Source organism: Grampus griseus (genome assembly GCF_964374135.1).
Source record: "Grampus griseus genome assembly, chromosome: 2".
NCBI classification, from domain to species: domain Eukaryota; kingdom Metazoa; phylum Chordata; class Mammalia; order Artiodactyla; family Delphinidae; genus Grampus; species Grampus griseus.
In genome coordinates this window covers 159,332,923-159,356,199 of record NC_139018.1, presented here as the reverse complement: position 1 = coordinate 159,356,199, position 23,277 = coordinate 159,332,923, and the positions used below count along the sequence as shown (strand labels likewise).

The window sequence follows — 23,277 nt, the reverse complement described above, 5'->3', positions numbered from 1 at the left end:
CTGGTGTATGTAAAACAACTTATTTTCTAAACTGGGTGAAACAGAGAAAATTAGTATTAAGTCATTTATTAACTTCAGGTTTTGTAACCTCATTGTATAAAATCAAAACTCCTCGCTCTGTTTCCTGCCCCGAGCAAGTGGACTGTTTTACAATTGTACTTGCACATTTGAGAATTCTTTATGCTTATTCTGAACATTCTGATTTAGATAATACACTATCACAGAAACTCTTCTGGGGGTGTACTCATGTAACTAACCCCTTTGAATGCCAACTAATTAAAAATATTTAGCAATATGTGCCTTCATATGCATAAACAGAAGATGTTCTTTTAGAGTATTACATTGTGTACGCTTCAAACGCTAAAATTATTTGATAGAGAAAAATAAGAATCTCACTTTACCCCATCCCTATGCAGAATTACTGTGGTTTTTAAAAGCTTAAGTAAATTGGTGACACGTGCTTAATTTTTTTAAAAAAATGTATGTATTCAAGGTCACTGATAGTCAGATTTTGTTTTCAGTTTTAAAACCAGTCTTTGTACATTTAATACTAGCTTTATAATAAGGTACATAAAATATTTTTATTCTCTTAAACTACAAAAGATATTCAGATAAACAATTTTTCAAGTAAGAAAAGTACTGGTAATATATCATCCGTAAACGGCTTGATTGATGGCGTTCATACAATAAATTACGATGCACGGACTAATCATAAACCTACATTTAGGTAATTGACTATTTTAAATGCTATATAAATTTCACATTTTTTCTCCTTAATTTTGCTCTTTGCAGATTGTTTGCTTTCCTTCTGCAGATAGTCTGCACAAAGGAAGATGATTACCTCCTTCCAAACAAATGGAAATTTCTATTTTTGACTAACATTTCTGCTCTGTGCACTGCATTATCAGCTACTTTCCCGTGTGATTACCTATAAAAACAGATACTTTCAAGTTTCTCTTTTTAAAGACGGTATAACGTGAAGCTGCTTATTTTTCTTTCAGGCAGCACATTCTATAATTAAGACATACCTAATTACCATGTTTTCAACAGATGCAAATACAGCTCAATTAAAATGCTAGTCCGTGCGACAAATTCAGCTACTCAGTTCTGCAAGATATCACGTTAGGACTGGGTCACCGAGAAGTCTGGAAAAGACTGAGCACATACGTGGTAACGATTATGGAGAAAATGACCTTAGGCGTCAACTGAACCTCAAAGTTCTGCAGCTTCTGCCATAAATAAACACTTCGATCTCATCATCACACACATTTCATTGTCAACAGTTGACTCTAAGCCACAGGGTCTTTTTTTTCCATTGAGAAGCAATACTACTGTCGGGACTGTAATGATCTCCATTGCTTGCTTATCCCAAATCCACTTCTCTGTTTCTTCTTCCTAATGAACTCCGATTGTGTTCAGGAATGCAACCCAGCTTCAAGGGGTGAATTCATTACTAAATTTATACCAACCTATGGCCCCCTGCCTCTGTTGATTTATTAGTCCAATGTTATTAGTCCAAGAATGGCCCCATCACCCCGAATGGACATATTCCATGCGTGGGGAGATGGCTCACTCCCTTCAGTTGGACGTGATCAGGAAAGCACAAGGCCTCTGAGCCCTGCGGTTACCCTCGGGTTAAGCTGACTTGTGGCCAGTGTGGCAGAAGGGTCAGAAGGATGGCAGGGCTTTGATAACACCGTTAGGCTGTGGAATCAATAATCCTGGAAGCTACCCAACTCTAGAACCAGTTATGTAGGACAGTGTATTTCCTCATGGCTTGAGCTGGTCTGAGCTGGGTTTTCTACTAAATGCAGCGGAAAGCATCCTAATAGGTACATTATATAAATCAAACTTTAGAGCAGCTGTGGAATAACCACAGTACTATTTATCACAAGTGTAAGATTTAGCGGTTAATGTCACTCTAGGCAGCTTTGACAATTTTACTAGAATTATTTATTCGGACTTGTTACTAGTGTTAAATGAATTGGTACAAACATCCAGAGAAACACAAAACAGAGAAATACAAAATGAAAACGACAGCATTACTTCTTATTTGCCAGTGAGCAAGTACTCTTCTCTGAGGGCATAGCTTAAAGAAGTGTTATTAAATATTTGTTGAGTGGACTGAACAAAGAGCCCATCATATGAAAACCATCCTTTACTGTTCCCTGTTTCGAAAGAACTACTCTAGGAATTAGAAAGATCTAATAATAGAAGCACATATTCTTGAGTAATTTCCAATTTACTTTGGAAGACAAAGGATTAAACGTAATAACTGGACACAGGATTACGCAGTCTTCAGAATCTATCTGCTTAAAATTTAAAATGAGTGAGTTAAAAAGTGAGACATTAGTAATTGGAAAATTTCACTAGACTTAGCAAATCCACTGACCACTACCAATTTCTATTGACTAATGTTAGGTAAGATACAATGCACTAAAAATAAATGAGGACTGAACTCCCAGGCACTGCAAATCCTGCATAGGATGTGAGAACATTTTATTATAAATAAAATAAATAGATATACATATATATTTTTATATATGTATACACATATTATTTTTGTTTCTTAGTTTAGTTGAACATTTGACTTTGGAGAAGGAAGAAAAGATGTAAGAAATGAACAGCTGGTACCGAGTAATAGGACCTGCTTTCCTGAACCCTGACTTTTAACATTAGAACGATGAGCTTTTGGCAATGGAAAAACTTAGCTTTTTCCGAACATTTAAAAAAAACACATACACACACAAAGCTGGCAAGAAGAATGAAGAAGCTTTTATACTAAAATGTGGTGTGGGAGTAACAACTGATATTATGAAGAACAGAGAACGTGACGGTGAAAGGAGAAAAAGCCATGAAGGAAGTGGGTGACGTTTATCAGCAGGCTTAGAGAAGGGTTTTCAGCAACTGCAGGAACGTTCAAATAGATGATTCCTAAAACCCACTCTTCTAAAAGTAGATTTATTTCATTAAAAAAAAAAAAAAGCCAACCTCTTAGTTTACATTGGGGTAAGGAGTTGAGAGACAAAAACAATAAAACCACACTTCCAAAGAGTTTAAGACTTATTATCAAAAACCATTCTTTACTTCTACTTCACAGTCTAAAGTTTTCTTTAATGCATCCCTCCAAACAAGCAGGTAAAATGTTCCTGAAGATCTTGGTAGAATGCCACCTCCACTATCCCCCCTGCCCAGGAGAATGCCGCAGAACAAATACAATGAGGATCACACCCTCCATTTTCCGAACGCTTGCAAATTTGCTTTCAGTGTATAATTGATTTTCACATACAAATGATGGTCCATAATAGACACTGTTTCCTGTGCACAGGGGACAATGTATAAAGAAGCTGAATGCTTTCCTTTCAACAGACCCAATGGACTGGCTACACAATGAAAATGGTAGCACTCATAACCCTGCTGTTGGAATTGCCACTAAGAATTTAATTTTTATCAAGGACTGAATTGGTGTCAAATGTATATTTTAACAATATACAAAAAAATTACGGTGTCAAGGAAAGAGTGTCCAGGCCACTGCTCTGACTCTTTTAAGTGAAAAAACAAAAACAAAAATAAATAACAACATAAAAATGTGCAAATGTGATGAAACAGTGAATGGAGAGCAGTGCTCTGTTTTGCTATTTACTGAGAAATCAAAACAACTGTCCCCTAAAAGCCAGTGTTCTCAACTCCCATGCCCTACAATGCAAACTGCGAGATCCACAAAATTTCTTAATGTTAAAAAAATATTTTATATTAAAAAGTCTCAGATACATCTATATACAGATTTTTCTTGAGTTACGATGGGGTTACGGCCTGTTACACCCAACATAAACTGAAAATACCGTAAGTCAAAAATACACTGAATACATCTAACCTGCCGAACATCATAGCTTAGCTTCGCCTACCTTAAATGTGCTCAGAACACTGACATTAGCCTAGTCATCTAACACAGAGCCTAGGTTATAATAAAGTGTTGAATGTCTCATGTAATTTAGTGAATACAGTGCTGAAAGTGGAAATCAGAACAGTTGTCAGCTTATCGGTTGTTTCCACTTGTGATCACGTGGCTGACTGGGAGCTGCGGCTGCTGCCAGTGCCCAGCATCTCCACAGAGGATCTGCATATCACCTGCCCAGGAAAAGATCCAAGTTCAAAGTTAGATGTACGGTTTCCACTGAATGCACATCACTTTCGAACCGTCATAAAGTCCAAAAATCCTAAGCGGAACCACTGTAAATCGGGGAGCGTCCATACCCAGTTGGGGCTTTAGAAAATCAAAGGAAAACTAGATTGCTCGGGAACAAGTGTCTTGAAGAAGGAAGATGATAGTCCAATGTACACAAGAGGGTAGGGGACGGTCAGGGCAGTGAGAAGATAAGCCTCACAGACAGTGCATGGTCTGGGAGAGAATGCACACGGGAGCTTGAAGGACTGTGAAGACGGTGTGATCCCAGAGCTTACTCAGCCAATGTAGAGACAGTCGGACCAGTTAGGAGATCCTAATAGTAACTTCAGATATTAAAAAATGAGGATTGGGGCTAGATTGGACAGAAGGAGAGAATTTAGGAGATTTCATGGGGGAAAAAATAAGAAACCTCGGTAATGGAGTGATTACACAGTGAGATGATGATTCTAAGTTTCTGGGCCTGGAGGTACTAATGAGAAAAATCACGTCATCATCATCCATCTTTACATGTGAGATGCTAAGCATGTAAACGCAGTCCCTCCCTTTCCTCTGGCTTTGCCAAGCATCGTGACTCACCTGGAGTCTTGCATTATGATCATAGAACCAGTCTTGCCACCAACACTGCTACTTACCATCCCATCCCCAATAAGCCATCCCATACAGCCCTAACTAGCGTATTCCTTTACTTGAAATTCTTCAAATGCTCTTTAAGGTCCTTAGTACGAACAAAAATGATTTAAACGAGGCTGTCTGTGATCTGTTCTCTGACTACGTCTTAAACCTCACTCCTCACCATGCCCTCACCCGCAGTGCATACGTGAACCTTAACAGGATGATGGCGGTCCAGAGGTGGTCCCGGCTCCCTATGTTTCCTACGCACCCACTGAAGACCACTCAAGCAATATTACTCACCTAAAACAATACCTCTTCTGGGAAGCCTTCTCCCACCCCACTCAACTTCCACATGGGCTGAGTGGGTCCCCCATGGTTTGGTGCCATGGTAACCTGTGCACTACAATGGCCCTTAACCATTAACCACACTGCTTCTCAAGTGTCAGTTTATCCACTGGGTTGAACCACCCACAGCCCCTCAGGAACTTAGAGCTTAAATATCAGATTTTAGGTACTACAACTCATTCATACTCTATAGTAGTTTCAGTGTAATGGCTCATCCCACTCAGAAATTTGTTTAATATTCTAGAAAACTCACAGGACTACAAACCAGAAGGCATGCATTCTATGATTTTGTTCCTAAGTACGATCTTGGTCATCTGTTTACATACTTTTTTCTTATTAAAAAAATGCTTAAAATGAGGATTCTGTAATTCAAACACTTCAGATGTGACTTTTCATCATACTTTTAGCTTAACTTACTTTTCACTTAGAAAAAGAAATGTAAGGAATAGATAGCTTCAGCTACGTCACATGCTTACACCTCTACTGCATTCAGAAATTTCCTAAAATCAAAGCTCCTTTTCTTAAACTGCAAGTGACACTTAAGTATACAAATTGGCGTAAGAGGGTAAGACAGGTTATTCTTATTCCCAGCCCTTCAGAACAAATATTTTTTATAGATCAACACCCAATTAGCCATTAAGATAGATTAATCAAATGGGAAATCTTTTACAAAGTACTTCGACTTTGAAACCCCTATACTGAATTCTTCCACTACAGATTAACAGTAATCTCATGGGGTGTCTTAAGATAACAACCTAGTTTGCATTTTTTTTGCTCAAAATGTAATGACAAAAGGTGGCTAGAAATGTGGAGGATGCTGAGAGTAGAGAGTCTGAGATATTCATGCAATATCCTATTTGAAGCTAATAAAATAAACAAAAATTCTCCTGGAAGCTTTCAGATTAGCTGATTTACTGACATAAATTCAGTGTCTTCTAATCTCACACTGCTAACCTAAGTTATGTAAATTTTAGAGCAGTGCTTTTTTTCTGATCTGTTAAGAGTACTATAAGAAAGTAGGCAAGCTACTCAAAAGCAATCTGGCTCTGTGTTTTCACAGTTCTCACATTTAAAATTGTAAACTGGATAGATCTTAACATTGAGAAGTACAATTAATAGGATAGTCTTCGGTTTTGTTGTGTTTCACCTCCCTGACCTGGACAAAAAGCTGTTACTGAATTGATAGGAAGGCTGACAATTTGGCAACTTTTAATAGAGAAAAAAAAATGGGACTCTATATTTTCAAAAATAAAACAAAGCAACGTTATATAGCATCCATGTTCTCGGTTCCAACGGAAACTGATTTATTATGGGGGAATGGAGGAGCTCCTTGCTGGGAGCCAGGCGGGGAGTGTGATTTGCATAGAAGAGGGAGCAGATTGTAGATGCCCTGACCTGTCAAACACAGGTAGGACCTCGGAGATAATGGGTCCCAGAATACAAAGCTCCATCTTGATCCAGACAGACACACACAATGTGGAGAGGCCAGATGGATTAAATGAGAGACAAAAACACTGGCTTCTGCCATCTCCACAGGAAGCACGTAAGTGTTACAGAAGATGACAGATACCAGATACCACATGGATCCCGCACCAGTCTCCTGGCCCCCATTGTTGTGTGCATGCCACAATTTCGATGCTGCTGAGAAGAGGCAAGCCTGTTCCGAGCCGTAAAAGAGAGTCACCCGGGAGGACCTCGAGCCGACTGACAACAGCATTCAACCAGGCCTCTGCCTAAGCGCCTTTCCTGTAAAGTGGGAAAGGGCTGCACAGGACAGAAACAGGCAGCTGGGTGGTACAGGTAATGCCGCCCCCATGTTTCTAGGGTGCGCAGACTGCATCCTCACAGGACAGCCATCTAACAAAGACTGTCTGCCCAGACAGGGTCCTCTTACAGAGCACCGCTCAACAGTGACTCGGCATCTTTAATTTAACGGCGGCCGTAACTGAGTGCCCGGAGTTCCACCTCCGTAAAAGAAAGGCCCTTGTACAAGGCCCTTTCTTGTACGGAGTGTCCCACAGAGCACGAGGACGGCAGGGCCTAGACATGTGGCCAGAGACAGCTCCCATATGGCAAGGATGCCGGGCGAGGCCGCACAGGTGAGGGAGGCACAGGCAAGGATGCCCAAGGGAGAAGCACAAGCAGAGGATGAACAGCATAAGCAGAAACGCAAATGCACACAGTGGAAAAGAGTGTGTGGATCACACCGTGAGAATCCACAGCCTGACTCGGAAAAGGATGGTGTTTAGGGAACTAGAGGAGGAGCTAGGCAAGCAGGGCTTCCTTCTCACACCTGTACCTAGTCATACGTAAAGGTGACAGTCTCATGACCACCAGCAGTAACACCAGCCTTGAGAGATTTTTTTTTTTTTTTTAAAGAAAAACAAACAGTTTGCTGAGGCACTGGAGGTCTCAGACATGCAGGTCCAGCGTGGGACACAAGCAGGAGGAGTGAAATGTCACTGCTGCCCCGAGCGCCACAGCCTGAGGCTTGCTGTGTCTGGGTGTGTGTCTCTCACAAACAGTGGGGCTAGTCAAGCAGGAGTCCATTTACTGATGTCACAGTCACTGACTCCAATGCTTTGCCGAGCTCTGAGCCTGGTTACGCAGGAATAAGACACGGTGGTGTCTTTCTTCGTGGACTTTACGGACAATGAGAGAAGCAGGCAGGCAGGACGGAGGTCAGTAAGTGAAGGGGGAAACAGAGTCATGGAAAGTTAAAACTGGAAAGGACCTCAGAAATGGAACCATCTAAACCAGAGCTTTTCAAACTTTTTCTGGAAAACTGCGAACTTCCTTTTTTTTAAACTTAAAATTGACAAAGAACTACAATGTATGAAAAGTGATTTTAAAAACCCAGGACTAGGGCCTCCCCAGTGGCGCAGTGGTTGGGAGTCCGCCTGCCGATGCAGGGGACACGGGTTCGTGCCCCGGTCCGGGAAGATTCCACTTGCCGCGGAGCGGCTGGGCCCGTGAGCCATGGCCGCTGAGCCCGCGTGTCCGGAGCTTGTGCTCTGCAACGGGAGAGGCCACAACAGTGAGAGGCCCGCGTACCACAAAAACAAAACAAAACAAAACAAAACAAACCCAGGACTGGGAATTCCCTGGTGGTCCAGTGGTTAGGACTTGGCACTTTCACTGCAGGGGGCTCGGGTTTGATCCCTGGGTAAGATCCCACGAGCCGCACGGCACCCCCGTCAAAAAATACAAGTAAATCAATAAATAACACATGATTGTTGAGGCGACAGCGGGGTGCGGGGGGGCTGGTGACTTTGACAGAGCCCACCCACTCAGGTGCCCATGTGCTTCCCAACTCCCTGAGACCACCGAGGCTCCACTCTTCACTGGCCGCCGCCACACACAATCTGAGCATCAATGACCCGGGCGTCCAAAGCTTCCGTTTTACAAGTGAGAGAATTAAAGCTCAAGGATGTTGAGCAACTTGACCCAAATCCCAAATGGGTGAGAAGAACGTGGATGGGATGTAAGTCATCTGGACCCCAGGCTCACGTCACCCTACTCACACAGTTTTGACAACCTGCACTGCAAACATTTGAAATGTAGAAGAGTTGCCTTTCTCTGGCCATATCCAAAGTTCACCAGACTGGTCTGGAAAAATACATCCTAAAGTCAGGACTTTGGGAAAACCCAGCACTTTGGGGTCGCAGGTGCACGTTGTCACAGTGTCTCTCTCAGCTCTTGTCCAGAACTTTCCCTGCCCTTCACAAATCGTAGTTTGTCTATTTACTTGGTTTTGTCTTGATGATAGTTGAATACAAAAGTTTTCAAATAAAATACTTAAATCTGTTCTTTCCAATTAAAAAAGGAAACTAAGTTTATAGAGGGACAAATTTAGACGTTCACACCAGTGGAAAGCTCTGGAGGCCACAGAATTAAGAACATGCCTGGTACCGATAGCTATTCCATCCCCTGTTGCATATTTCACATAAGTGATATATGTGAGAAAATTGCATTTATGAGGGAATTTAAATAACATTTTAACCAGAACAAGAAAAAAGCTCAGCAGCATAATCTGTGCTTACAAAAACAAATATGGAGGTGCCAAAGCACTGTATCTCTTATTAAATATGCACCCAGGACAGAGGCAAGATCTCTAAGTGATACAGGGTCCCCACCCTAGAAAGGCAGCACAAGTAATACTGGTAAGGCTGGCAAGGAACCACTGATACTCCAGGAAAAACCCAAGAGGGTCGAAAGCTCATATGACTCAGGATCTTGGAGACCAGGACTGGCAGCAAAACTAGGAAATATGTTCTTCATCTGGGAGCAATGAGCTGCATATATTTGAAATCACTGGCTGCATGGAGTGAACAACTGTCCAGATTTAGACTGAGAAATCTGGGGGGAGAAAGCAGTGATCCTCTCCTAAGCTTTGCTTTGTGTGTTACATTATGGCAGAAATATTCATCTTCCGAAACACATTATATCTGATAGGCAAAGATTATATAATTTTGCTTTAAATCTCCTCAGAATGTGATTTGCATTTCAAACTCTCCTTCCCCACCACAGTCTTCCTTAGGTACGTGTGATCAAAGTGGTTCACCCAAAAGTTAAATTGTAACTGTTTACAATCCACCTAAATGATCTCTGCTTTAACCTTGGGCAGTGGTGTCTCCAGCTTTTCTTCTCTTTTTTTCCCCCCTTTAGCTTTTCTTACAATGGTTAGATGGGTAGAGTCACTTTGAAGTTAGAAAACTAAAATGTGGTTTAGTAGATACGAACAATATAAGTTAATCAACAATTTTTTCTATTAGGACTCTAGTCCTTTCTAAGTAAATACACTACTGAGTTTCTTCCTTATGTTTAAATTGAATGGCTATTTTTATACCATAAATATTTAACTACAGTGACAACTCCCTGAAGCATACGTCTGTACGTATTTATAAATGTTACTTTTTTCTCAATATACTATGGAAAACACATTGCTCATTCATGGTAACCTTTGACTTTCAATAATCTTGGTTTAAAATATTTGGCAATTTGGAAATACACATACACAAATATGTCTTGCTAGCTCAGTTCAAGGAAAGCAAGAGTAATTCATAAAAACAAAACAAAAATATGTTATCAAAATCACAGATGGTTACATGTACTCATTTGAGATATATTAAAGACATACTATACAGCAGTGGTTTTCAAATATTTTGGTCTCAGGATACCTTTATACTCCTAAAATTTATTAAGGACTCAAAATTTTATGTGGGTTATGTCTATAAATATTTATTAAACTAAAACTGAGAAAGTTAAAAAATACAAATTACTTTATAAAAAATTATAGATTTCATGTTAACAGAAATTATGGTTTTTACAAAAAAAACCACTGTATTTTCCAAAAACAATTATTGAGAACAATGGCAAATCTCTTTAATATCTAGCTGAAAAGATTCTTCTATCTTCTCTGCATTCAGTCTATTGCAATATCACATGACACGTTGCCTCTAGAAAACCCAAGGGTACACTTGTGAGAGAATAAGAGTAAAAAAGGTAAACAACATCTTCTTATTATTATGAAAATAATTTAGATCTCTTAGATCCCTTTGAAGGGATGCCGGGAACCCCTAGGGTTCCCTGGAGCACACTTTAAGAACTGCTGCTCTATAGAGATGCCTGACATGGCCACTCTTTCAGACATTGTAAACTTACATGTCTCCATGCCTTCATCGTCATCATCTGCCACAGGTTTATCATAGGACTTGTCAATGGCAGCTCTGAAGCTTTCATTGCATCCCCTTCCTCGGATTATCCGCGGCCGTGGGCGGTGGAAAGGAATGTCCCCATTCAAAGTCACCTCAGCGACTGCTGTCTGCAGACTCTCTAAAGAGCTTGACTTCTTCAGACCCAAGGAAGGCCCCACATCTCTGCTGGGAGAACCTTGGAGGTTTGCAAAAACAAAATCTTAGTTAGAATGAGTGGAGAAAATTACATGTCTGAATATCTACAGATTGTGGAAAATATCAGACACGTAAATTATTTGCTCAACGTCAACTTCTGGAATGTGGGTGGCAAGATATAAAAAGTAAAGTAACAGTAACTAATTTTAACATTTCCCAAATGTATATTAAAGTAGGTCTATTTTCTCTATTCTCATTAGGAAACACTCTGTGTTATTAGTTTCCATTTTTAGCTTAACAGATGAAATCTCTGTCAAATCATTTGCTCCAAGTTATGTCAATAATATAAAAGAGGCAGAATAACCCAGGAGCTCATTTGAAAAGCAGAATGATGAGAAGGCTAAGGGAAGCAACCAAGAGTAAGCTTCAAAATGTAGCTGAAATCATTGTTTGGCAGTTTAAAGTTATTTGCAAGATGGAAGTGAAACTTTCACCTCAATGAGTTTCATCAAGCCTTTTCCTCATCATGGTGCAAGTTCGGACAACTCAGCGAGTAAGAAAAGCACAGGAGACCACGTGTCACCCATAGAAACAGGGCACCCTGGCACCAGGTAGAAACCTAATTCTGGAAAATGGTAGTTCTCTTGGAAAAGCAACACAAAATGTGAATAGAAACAAACTATATAAGGGAGAGAGAGAGAGAGAGAGAGAGAGAGAGAGAGAAGTAAGGGAGAGAGGACTCAAGAGCTGGATGTGAGTACTTAAATCTCCAGGCCTGCAAAGAGAAACAGGTGATGAACAGAAGGAACAAGACATCACAATTACCAAGAAAATTTCATAGGATGGCAGGGGAGAATTCAGAGGATTAAAAATGCGACTCTGGGGACTTCCCCAGTCGTCCGGTTGTTAAGACTCTGCGCTCCCAATGCAGGGGGCCTGGGTTCAATCCCCGGTCAGGGAACTAAGATCCCACATGCCGCAACTAAAAAAAGATCCTGCATGCCACAACGAAGATCCCTGTGCTGCAACTAAGACCCAGTGCAGCCAAATAAATAAATAAATATGGCTCTGTGACTTGAGGATCTAGGGCAGGAAGTCCCAAGATGGTAACCAAGCTTTAGAATGCAATCAAAATGGATTTCTTTAACCAGGTATGACAACCTCATCCATCACTGCCTGGCCTGGCACTCAGAGGTAGATGAATTTAGCGTCTAGATGGCTGAAATGCCAGCCACCCCCAGCCGGGCAATCCAGGTTACAGAACTAGTTCTGCACTTATACTGCTAAAAAGACAGGTGCAAAAAAAAAGAAAAAAGGGGAGGGAAGGAGAGGCTGGATAGTTTCTCTCCATGTGGGGCCATCAGCCCATATGTGGATCAATAATTAAGGAGTAGCCTTGATATGTTATCACTTAGAAGACAAATAGTTCTGACATGGGCTTTCCATTGCTCAGAGTATAAAACAGAATAAAAATTAAATTGGGAGAGTCAAAACAAGAATTATCTTTTTAAGATTCATTTACATGACACCTTTCACATGATTTTCACAATAGGGTAGTTTTAAGTTAGAATAAGTATGTTAAAATGTAACGTAGGCAGAAAGGCAGACAGATGACTCTAAAAAAGAAAAAATATTCTATAAATCATTGTGCTTGGGAGAAAAATATGATTTATTTAACTTTTTCCGTGCAGGTTTGTATATATTTGATTATTTATTTTATGACAAAAATTCACAAGAAATATTTCTTTCTAGGATGATCAATCTTACTTTTTCTCTTGATAGCCCCATAACTTTTGACAAGTTCATGTTTTAAATACCCATAAAAGTCATGTCACAGGAAGGAAAATGAATTTTGTTCCGAAGAATGAAAGAAAAAGTAAGAAATCAAAGAGAATGGGAAAAGATGATTCCTGGGTAGGGACATTTACGTTCACATTTTCTAGAATTAGCACTAGGAAGATCTTTTTCTGAATAAATCATGCCTATCAATTTTCATAACTTACTAGTTTCATTCAGGTCCTATAAACTTTTATAAGGCAAATATTCAGTACCTTCTTGGCTTCATAAAGGACATGTTTATGTACGGATGCATGTATGTATCTATATGTATCTATGCATATATCTCCAATGAAGATTTGATACTTCCAGTAAAGATTATCATAAAAACATAATTTATGGGCTTCCCTGGTGGCTCAGTGGTTAAGAATCCGCCTGCCAATGCAGAGGACACACGTTCGATCCCTGGTCCGGGTAGATCCCACATGCCGCAGAGTAACTAAGCCCATGTGCCATAGCTCTTGAGCCTGTGCTCTAGAGCCCGTGAGCCACAGCTACTGAGCCTGCGTGCCACAATTACTGAAGCCCGAGTGCCTAGAGCCTGTGCTTCACAACAAGAGAAGCCACTGCAATGAGAAGACTGCACACCACAACAAAGAGCAGCCCCCGCTCGCCACAACTAGAGAAAGCCCACATGCAGCAATGAAGGCCCAACGCAGCCAAAACAAAACAAAACAAAACAAAACATAATTTATGTATGAAAAGTTAGCTGAGATTTGACTTAAGATACTCAGAGCACTAAACGTTTTAATAATTTCAGATATGGCATGAGTATTTATTCAAATAAATGTATATATTACATGTATATAAATATTGATATATGTATAGATAAATGTATATATGTATTTATTAAGAAACAAAACACAAGCAAATCAGGGATAAAAAAAATGACGGAATTGTAACTAAATAAGCAATAGATATTTTGTAAGCATAATTGGGAGCTTACCTATCTACTCTTTTCTCTAAATTCTTAACACTGTAGTATAACATTCTGGCAAAATGTTGATAATTATATATGGTGGGTATTGGGTATATGGTAGGTTAATAAACTACAGTCTTTACATATGGTTGAAAATTTTCATAACATCTATAATTTGTGCATCTATAACAGCAATCAGCAAACTGTGGGCCAAATCTGGAAAATCTGACTGGAACACAGCCATGTCCATTCATTTGCATATCCTCCATGGCTTGCCTTCACACTACATCAGAATTAAGTAATTGCTCCAGAGACTGTTTGGTCTACAAGATCTACCATATTTACTCCCTGGCTCTTTACAGAAAGAGCTTGCTGACTCTTGATCTATAACATGGATTTCATTCATGCAAGTGGTATGTTTGTCAAAGAAACTTTAACAGAGATTTTGTTAAGTAATAAATTAATAAGATTCCTAAATGAGGATCACTCAGATTCCTAACATCATAAACTTATCATTTAGCAGCAATAAAAACTGAAAATCTCTCTCACTATATAAAGTAGGGGCAAGAGAGTAGTTTTATTTACACACAAAAAAATCAATGTCTCTAAATTTTAAATTATTTTAAATAATTTTTAAATAATTTTAAATAATTTTTAAATTACTTTAAATGTAAAATAATAATTTAAAAATAGTATTTTGAAGCTCCTTATGTAAATCTTTCAGGTCATTGGGACACTTTGCTTATTTTTTATACTCAAGGATTAAACTATTAGAAACACAGTTCTCTTATTCCTGTTCCTCCTTTTCTTGCAGAAAGTAAATTTACCCCCCAAATATCATAGAAGATTCCTAAATCCAGGAATAAAGGGGGAAATCATGATCATACTATTTTCCTAAGGTCTATTTTTCTACTCTTACCTACTAATACCTCTCTCACCAAAAAAAAGGAGAGGATGTCTTTTGCAAGGGCAAAGGGAGATGGAATTCAATTTTCATTATGAAAGGCTTACAGCTAGACAGATGATCTACACTAAAATGCCACGGTGACTCTACCAAAAACCTTTGGACTAAACTGTAAAATCATGATAATCTTAGCAATTCAAGTGAAGTGAAGAAAGAAAAATAACTGAAAATCTCTTCACTGTCTAATACTGGAGGATGGGAAGGATTCAGTGTAGATATTTTATTCATTGTAGATTTAAAAGCAATAGACCAGAAAGTACTTTGATGTCTATGTAATAATTTTTTGTCCCAAGTTTTTCCAATTTAATTCGGTAAGATAGATCACATATAGTATTTTATAAATGCTTTTTATCTAGGATCTAACTAACATTCTAAGGCACTATGAAAGCAGATGATTCAATTAGATGATAAAAATCTGCCTTCTCACCATGAAAGTTATTTAATGTTTTCAGCTGAAATCTGGATATTATTTTTTAATCATAATAAATTGTTCTTTTCCTGTTAGTGAGTTGGTTAAATTAACTATTTTCCTTACTTTACCTAATTGGCATATTATATAAAGTCATGTTCTTTAATCTGAGCAGCTCAATTTGTTTTTTATAAACATTAACTTGAACAGGGGTTACTTCTTGAAAAGTACTGAATACCATTAACTCCAAAAACGAATTACTAATTTACATATGTAAACTATCAAATAATGTTTTTCTTTAGCCCTGCTTCAGAATTCCAATGAAATGCTTTGTTTTGATAAAAGAAATAACTACTTAATAAGGGCTGAGGCTATTGTTAATTGCCCTGCACTACAGTTAATCCAATGATTTATTGGATGTAGTTTTTACAATCTATCTTTACAGAATGTGAAAACTCCAGCCACGTCCACAATTATCTTTACATATGTACGTGGGATACACATTTTTCAAGAAGCCTAAAACTAATTACTACTGTAGGTTAAAAAGGTGAATTGAAGCCAATTAGTGCTAAGTGGTGTAACTAAATCATACTGGAGCTCGAATAATTAAAACTCTATTCCAAACTTATAATAATAAATCAAAACGCTCAATTGTACAAAGCACATGACTTTAATTACACATAAAGACTTTCCTCTGATCATTGTCATAAAATAACATGTAAAATCTACTATCATGTAAAACCCAGTTCAAAATAATCCATTGTTTCTACGGAATGATTTAGGCAGCATCTTAGAAGCAAGCCCTAAATAGTTAAGAAGAAAAAGAAAAACAAAAACAAGGGCTTCCCTCATGGCGCAGTGGTTAAGAATCCGCCTGCCAATGCAGGGGACACGGGTTCAAGCCCTGGTCCGGGAAGATCCCACATGCCGTGGAGCAACTAAGCCCATGTGCCACAACTACTGAGCCTGCGCTCTAGAGCCCACAAGCCACAACTACTGAGCCCGCGAGCCACAACTACTGAAGCTCACGCACCACAACTACTGAGCCTGCGCTCTAGAGCCCGCGAGCCACAACTTCTGAAGCCCATGTGCCTAGAGCCTGTGCTCCTCAACAAGAGAAGCCACCACAATGAAAAGCCCGTGCACCGCAACCAAGAGTATCCCCCACTCGCTGCAACTAGAGAAAGCCCGCACGCAGCAATGAAAACCCAAAACAGCCAAAAAATAAATTAATTAAAACAAAAAACAAAAACAAAACCTTCAAGCAGGTTCACAAAGATAAGGATGCAATATATAGTCTAATTCAATGTTAGGTAACTACAAACTAATGCTTGCATCAGAAAAAGATCTAAGCTTTTCTGAGTGACTAATGAGAGCAATACTAGACACTGTCCTTCAGTGAAAATATTTATATTTGTGCCATTATCCGTCAAACGAAAATCACCACTTTGAGAATCATGTTTTGGATGTTAACCTAAGCATCAGATAGATGACTCTGAAACAAAGAATCCACCCTAAGAGATCACGTTTTCAGGATTTTGACTTTTTTTTATAAATTGTGACAAAACATTACTACACAAATATAATTAAGAAGATGTAGGTTGTTTTAGTGTCTCTGAAGCACTAAATTATATTTCCATTTAGTATGTACTACAGTGATAAATTTCTTCTCACAGAAAATTTTCCTTTTCTTGTACCATTTGATTTCCTACTATGAAAACATCCGTGCCAGCCTGGAATATTTATGTTTACGTGCTATGTGATTGGCAGTTCTACAATTATGATAAGCTCCTTGGACCACAGTTTCTATGGCAACAGTCTAAGTGTCCATTCTTACCTGCTTTCTGGTCATCCACTGTATTGAGTTTAGTCTCGTCAGCTACTGTTAAAAGGTAAATGTATAATGGTTAGCCCAGTTAGTCCCACAGCCCAACATGCTTCAACCATTCCCAGATCTTTTCAGTTAGGTGATAATTCTTAGGTAATATTTCATGCAAAATATATGAAATATCAAGCAAACATTCATAATCAAAAAAAAAGGGGAAAAAAGCAGTGTCTCCATGCAATGCCAGTCATCTCATTTCACAGACACGTGTGTTATTGATATGTTAGCATATCACAATTAGCGAGGCAAGGAATCGCCCGATTTTTCTTTTCTGCATGGGATAAATGAATGTTTTTAGTCTCGAAGTACAAACAGCCACCAGAGAACAGCATAAATACGTTCTAGTTGATTAACGAAGGTTTTTCTAATCATTCAATTGGTGTATGGATATAATTAATTAATTTGTTTGTTTGTTTTGGTTTTTGGTGGATTTGGATTTAAAAAGAGACACTACCTGATTGGTGCTTGATTGAACAACTAGGATTATTTTCCTCCTCTCATTTGCTTCCAAATACTTTCTACAATAAATATGCTCTCAAATTATGACTCCACTTAAAGGCCTTAATTATCAACACATAAGAGTTTCTATCAAATAAACCTTAAAGGACAGCAATGGAAGGAAAATATGAGGAAGTAACCAAACTCTAGACATGGATTGAGATAATGGTTTCTCTCCAAAACTGCTTCTTCTGGTTCGAGCGTCCCCACAACCAACCAAGTCATATTCCAATGAAATTGGTTTTCAGCAGCCAAAGTGTTAAAACATTTCATTTTTTTCAAGTAAAGATACATGAATAGAGCATGATAGGCACATGTGTTTGTTTCTTTTCTCATCAGAAAACATATATATTAACATATTGCACATGATGTAAACATGCCACTTAGAAGTACGTTTATCTCAAACTTGGAGAAAAACTAATTTTTGCCAAATTGCCTCATTTCGCATTTATTTTCTCTATGGCTCACAGTAAACAGACATGTGTTTGGGACCATTGATTTTCATCTGAAAGCATCTAAAGCGAATTTAGATAGAGGTTCATGGAGATCGTACTCACTACCTAAATCCATGCTTTTCGATTTTCGCGTTTTAACGAAATCCAATTGACTGGCATCTGAAAATTGCTTTGTGCGTTTTTCTGACATACTCTGACGTCCAAATCCCTCTCGTTGAAAAGCAAGCACTGGATCGACGTCTGGACTCAAAGAGCTGGTGTGAAGAGAAAGAGAAACATAAAAACATTTACTGAAAATAGGAGACGTGACGCTCAGGGAAGTTCATCTGCACCTGTGTGTCTATGGATATTCCTCAGAAATATTTAAACTAAATAGCACAAATATAGTCCATCAAAAGAACTGTGGTTGTGTAGGAGGTGACAGGAAAATACGACATTAATTTACATTTAGAGCAATTCCTTCTCCATGTGAGGAAGACTGAATCTTTGAGAAAAACTTTCATATATTAATACAAATACTGGCAGCAAATTAGTGACTATACGAATTGCAACTGAATAGAAGTTTTGGGAAGGGTATGTTCTGCAGACTTGTGGTTGACAAGGGGGAGGGGAATGGGGGAGGGATGGATTGGGAGTTTGGGATTAGCAGATGCAAACTATTATATACAAAATGGATAAACAACAAGGTCCTACTGTATCGCACAGGGAACTCTATTCAATACCCTGTGATAAACCATAATGGAAACGAATATGAAAAAGAATGTATATAGGCATAACTGAATCACTTTGCTGTACAGCAGAAATTAACACAACATTGTAAATCAACTATACTTCAGTAAAATGAATTTTGTTAAAAAAAGGATATGTTCTGGTCATCTTATATATCCTTTATCTTGTGTTTCAGAAAAAAAACCAAAACACCTTTATGGCATGTAGTTTTATGAGGATGTAGCTTCTCTGCAATACTTAAATCAACTGAGAAGAAATCAACTCAACAAATCACGATTAGAACCTACTCTGATGAAAGTGTGGTGCCGGGTACCAAAGTCAAAGTAATAAATAAGAAAAGATCTCTATTCCCTAAGAAGAATACCAAACCAGGAGCACACAGAAGACTCTGTGGATGCTCGGATGGGAGACTGACTGGTATTCCAGGGAGTCAGGAAAAGCATGACTAAGTCTGGATGGCATTTGGTTTGTGTGACACCAACACAGTGGCTCCCGCAGAGACGATGAAACACAGGGCAGGTCAGTGGTAACAGGATACAGTATCAAGTGTCTTCACAATGGAAGTGGCAGGGGAATCGGTCTTATTTGTAAAATCCCACTAACACTTTCAGAAGCACCACCAGGTGTTGTGAGCCCAGCCCCACAATGACGTGGTTCTTCTCTGTGCTGAGCACGGTGAGTAAACAGAGAGCTCTCCTATATCAGTGTGGAGCCACCTTGCCTATGTGGCCACAGGTAGGAGAACATCCCTCCGCAGCTCACTGGACATGCTAGAATGTGGTGGTCTCTCCACTACGTCCGCTTCCACTATACACGCCCTCCTTAGGCTTCTGCTGGAAACCAGCTTCTCTAACCCTGTATTGGTCCTATGGGAATGACCATGCATATTGATAAAAGGGTAGTGATCTGGTTTGGATACATATCAGAAATTTAGCTGCAATTCACTGTGCATGAAATGACAGATGGCATTAGGGAAAGGCTAAACCAAAAACTGCGACAAGGAAGACATGAAGGCAGTGCTTCGCCATCAGGTGATGTGGCCTGAACGCTTTGAGTCCCCGTGTCTTCATTGGCTCCATGAAGAAAAGAGTGGCCCCAACCCCTGGCCGGGCCACTGAGAGAATTCAAGGACACAAGGGGAAAGCCCTCAGTAAACTGCAGACCACCATGCAAAATAAATTATTATTAGCCAACAAAGACTTGCTATCTCAAATTTTCAAAGTTATGAAAATTATAACGGAAACAGGGTATTTAAAAACCAAGCGCCAACCGAAACCTCAAAAAGGAAATGAACGATCCTTCTCCATCTTTTCCACCAAGTACAGAGCAGGGCCCGGGGAGGAGGCAACGTAGGTGCCTGGGACTCAGAATTCAAGGGAGCTCTGATCTCAGGGTCCTGTGAGTTCAGGGGCCACACCTGAGAGCGAGAAGCTCCTTACGTTTGCTCCCCTGGGCACCTAGCTTGCTTAACCGTTGTTCTGGCCCAGGGACTGGGAGCTCAGCCCAAAGCAAAAACGATTTTTTTATGTAAAACACTATGTTATATCCTAATCAATGTTATTTTGTTTGCATCCTACACTAAATCTTTTCATTTTTAACATATCATATCTCATCTGTAAAGCCCAGAATAAATCTGACGTTCCAGGAAGCAGCAGGGTCATGTGCACCTTGAAGGCTTAGGTGTCCCTTCTCGTACTACTCTGCTTAGACCCTATGTATGTATGTATGTATATACATGTGTGTGCAGAGCTCCAGCATATATTATGTATATAAGTGTAGACTGCTTTTACATATTTCTTAAATATATATGTGTGTGTATATTATGCTTATATAGTAGTGTCCACGTACTACTATGCTTATAATTTCCAGGACACATACACCCCAATTCGAAAACACAGTCCTAGAAGTGAAAAATTAAAACCTATATGGTGAGAACAATCTTGCAACAATAAACACTAAATATGATATTTGAACTAAGAGTAATTCTTTCTGTTTGTGTGTTCATTATGGCCGCGCCACGCGGCATACGGGATCTTAGTTCCCCGACCGGGGATCGCACCCGCGTCCCCTGCAGTGGAAGCTCGGAGTCTGAACCACGGGACCGCCGGGGAAGTCCAAGAGTAATTCTTTTAGATACTGAAAGTTAATCTCTCCGACTATCCTGCACATGCTCGTCAACCCTCTTCTGTATCGTGTGAATTACACGAAAACCTGAATTCCAAACTAGGTATCAAATGTGTGAACAGAGTGAATCTGCAATACACTTTTAATAAAAATTATTGGGTAAAGGTTTTTCAAAGAAGTACAAATTTTTGTTCCTGAAAGCCACATATCGGCGTATTTTTTAAACTAATTTTATATCCTCCGAAATTATGTTGTCACTAAGATGAGAATTTGCTGTTTTACCTTCTTCACCTTAAAAACGTTGTTATGTTCCCTAAATCAGTTCATGGATTGAAAACAAGTATATTCTATCAGTTAAGAAATGCAAACTTTAGCCATTTGACATATTCAGCCTTCCACAATCGTGCAGCGAACTGTACACATACACAACTGAAAACGGCAAATGAGTTTTTGAGTGAATAAGCATCTTAAAATAATTAAATATTTTTAAACCATAACATAATTAATTCTTCCCATTAAACTAATTTCAGACACAAGAAACAATACGCTAGCATACTTAGCAAGTTAGTCTGCAGGACTGACAGCTGATTCTTTAAAGAATGTAACCATACCCTGACCCCCCCCAAAAGTTATTAAAATTCCAGTTATTAATCCTGCCTTATTGCCCTTTTGTTTTCATAACATTTTCATCAAGGATTAGGGAGATATTGTCAGGCTGGAAAAGCTTACATTTTCTGCTGTGATTCAGAACAGCTGCCATTCTTGTTTGGATAACCCTTCATTCATATTCTTTTCCAGCCCTGCACATTCCCCACAGCAAAATCATACAAGTCCTCACTGTTTTATGAATCCCCTTAGGGAAATTAATGCCACACTCCAGCCCTGCTCGTTGTTTATTGACTTTCACCAATACAGCATTTCTTAAGGCCTCAAACATCTATTCCTATGGCTGCCTTCAAAATTCCTCATCACGGTGGAGACTCAAAAGGTTTTTGTCCCTTCGATGAATACTGCAAATATCTAATCCTTACTTTCTCTGTCATTGCTTTCACTTTCAGAAAGAGATATAAACTGCAGCGGTAAATGCTACAGCGTCTGATTCAGGTGGGTTTTTACTTTGTATGGTAGTTCCCCCTCTACGTTGAACCAAAAAACTCGTTCAAAGGTAAGCTGTTATCACGCGGGCTTGAGTGTAGCTCAATGCCACAACACTGAAATATCATTTTGCTGATGGATTCTTAAAAGACCCCAGAGAAAGGGCAAGAAGAAGATTCTGGTATAATGCTTCACGTGGTTGTGTTCATTATCACTACAGCCTTCCAAGGTCATCCCTAGGAGGGACCTTCCTTTCGCTTATTGATGTATATAATTACTAGGCAAATGAGGACACTCATCCACATTTATCTGCCACACGCTGGTTCAATAATATCAAATGCTTTCTTATATTTTTAGAGATACAGGAGAAAAAATAGCATTAGACTGCCCCTGAAGTCATAATGTTAGAAGTAAGTACAAAGACTAGTAGAGTTATAGCGCTCTAAAAAGAAAATCTGAAAAAGCTTCTTCCCACTCCCAGAACGTAACAACTACTAATTTGGCCAAAGTCGTCGAATTGTTACAAACTCTCAGTCACCAGAGGGATTTGCTTAGAATTTATTTATGGAATAGGAAAACAATTCGTCAAATTAACACAGATCTAAAATAAATGTTTCACTTGTGAAACTTAACTTCAATGAGTAGGGTTTGGGGGTGAGTGGTAGTTTTCTCATTGGTTTGGCTAAACTCTTAACGATAGCCCTGGAAAGGCTAACACAGTTGGGCAGGTTTATGAGGCTGGGGGGAATCTTTTGTTTGAGGAGTGACAACTACGAGTATTAAATCATTATTATTAAATCAGAACACCGCTATAAAAGACACTGATTCACTGTGCTCGGTGACAGACCGTTTAACCCTAAAATCAAGTGTGACTGCAATTAACCGATGTTTCCCAACAGTGCTCTTACCACTCTGCTGACTCACTGATGCCGGCCTTGGCCCACGCGCCAGTGTCCGTTGTCACAAATCCTACATCATCGTGGGAGCTGGAAGATGACTGGTCAGAGAGATGTGGGGGGAGTACTGGCAGCCTGTCATCCTCGATAATGACAGTGTCATCTTGGGGCATATTCACCGTGGGGGACAGCTGGTATTTACCTGTCCAGTGGAAAAAAACAAAGAGAAATTCTAGACATCCATCTAAGGGTTATGTATATGAATGTTAACACTTTGCTACATTAGAAAAAGTCTAAATTTCCAAAATCTGCTCAACCTGGTAGAAAAATAGAATTAAGTAAACTTATTTTTCATAAATGAATGTCAAAGGGAGACCTCCGGTCTATTCCCTCCTCTTGACACGACAGCTATGGTGCTCTGGGTGCGGTATTCAGTGTCTCTGGTATTAAGTGTCCTAAGGCCAGAGATGAT

At 39.3% G+C, this 23,277-nt stretch overlaps 1 protein-coding gene across 13 annotated transcripts in view; it reads right to left on the bottom strand.

The window, feature by feature from the left end:
- Positions 1 to 23,277, bottom strand: part of PARD3 (par-3 family cell polarity regulator) — a 638,153-nt gene that overhangs the window by 213,744 nt on the left and 401,132 nt on the right. For 6 of the 13 annotated variants that reach the window (XM_082648190.1, XM_082648201.1, XM_082648196.1 and 3 more), the window contains 4 exons: positions 22,818 to 23,007; positions 18,064 to 18,215; positions 16,961 to 17,005; positions 10,808 to 11,035 (listed from right to left, as the gene is read on the bottom strand). In XM_082648190.1, the coding sequence (XP_082504316.1) occupies positions 10,808 to 11,035; positions 16,961 to 17,005; positions 18,064 to 18,215; positions 22,818 to 23,007 (615 nt within the window). The remainder of the gene's footprint in view (positions 1 to 10,807; positions 11,036 to 16,960; positions 17,006 to 18,063; positions 18,216 to 22,817; positions 23,008 to 23,277) is intronic. The other 7 variants (XM_082648198.1, XM_082648199.1, XM_082648191.1 and 4 more) reach the window with 3 other exon arrangements.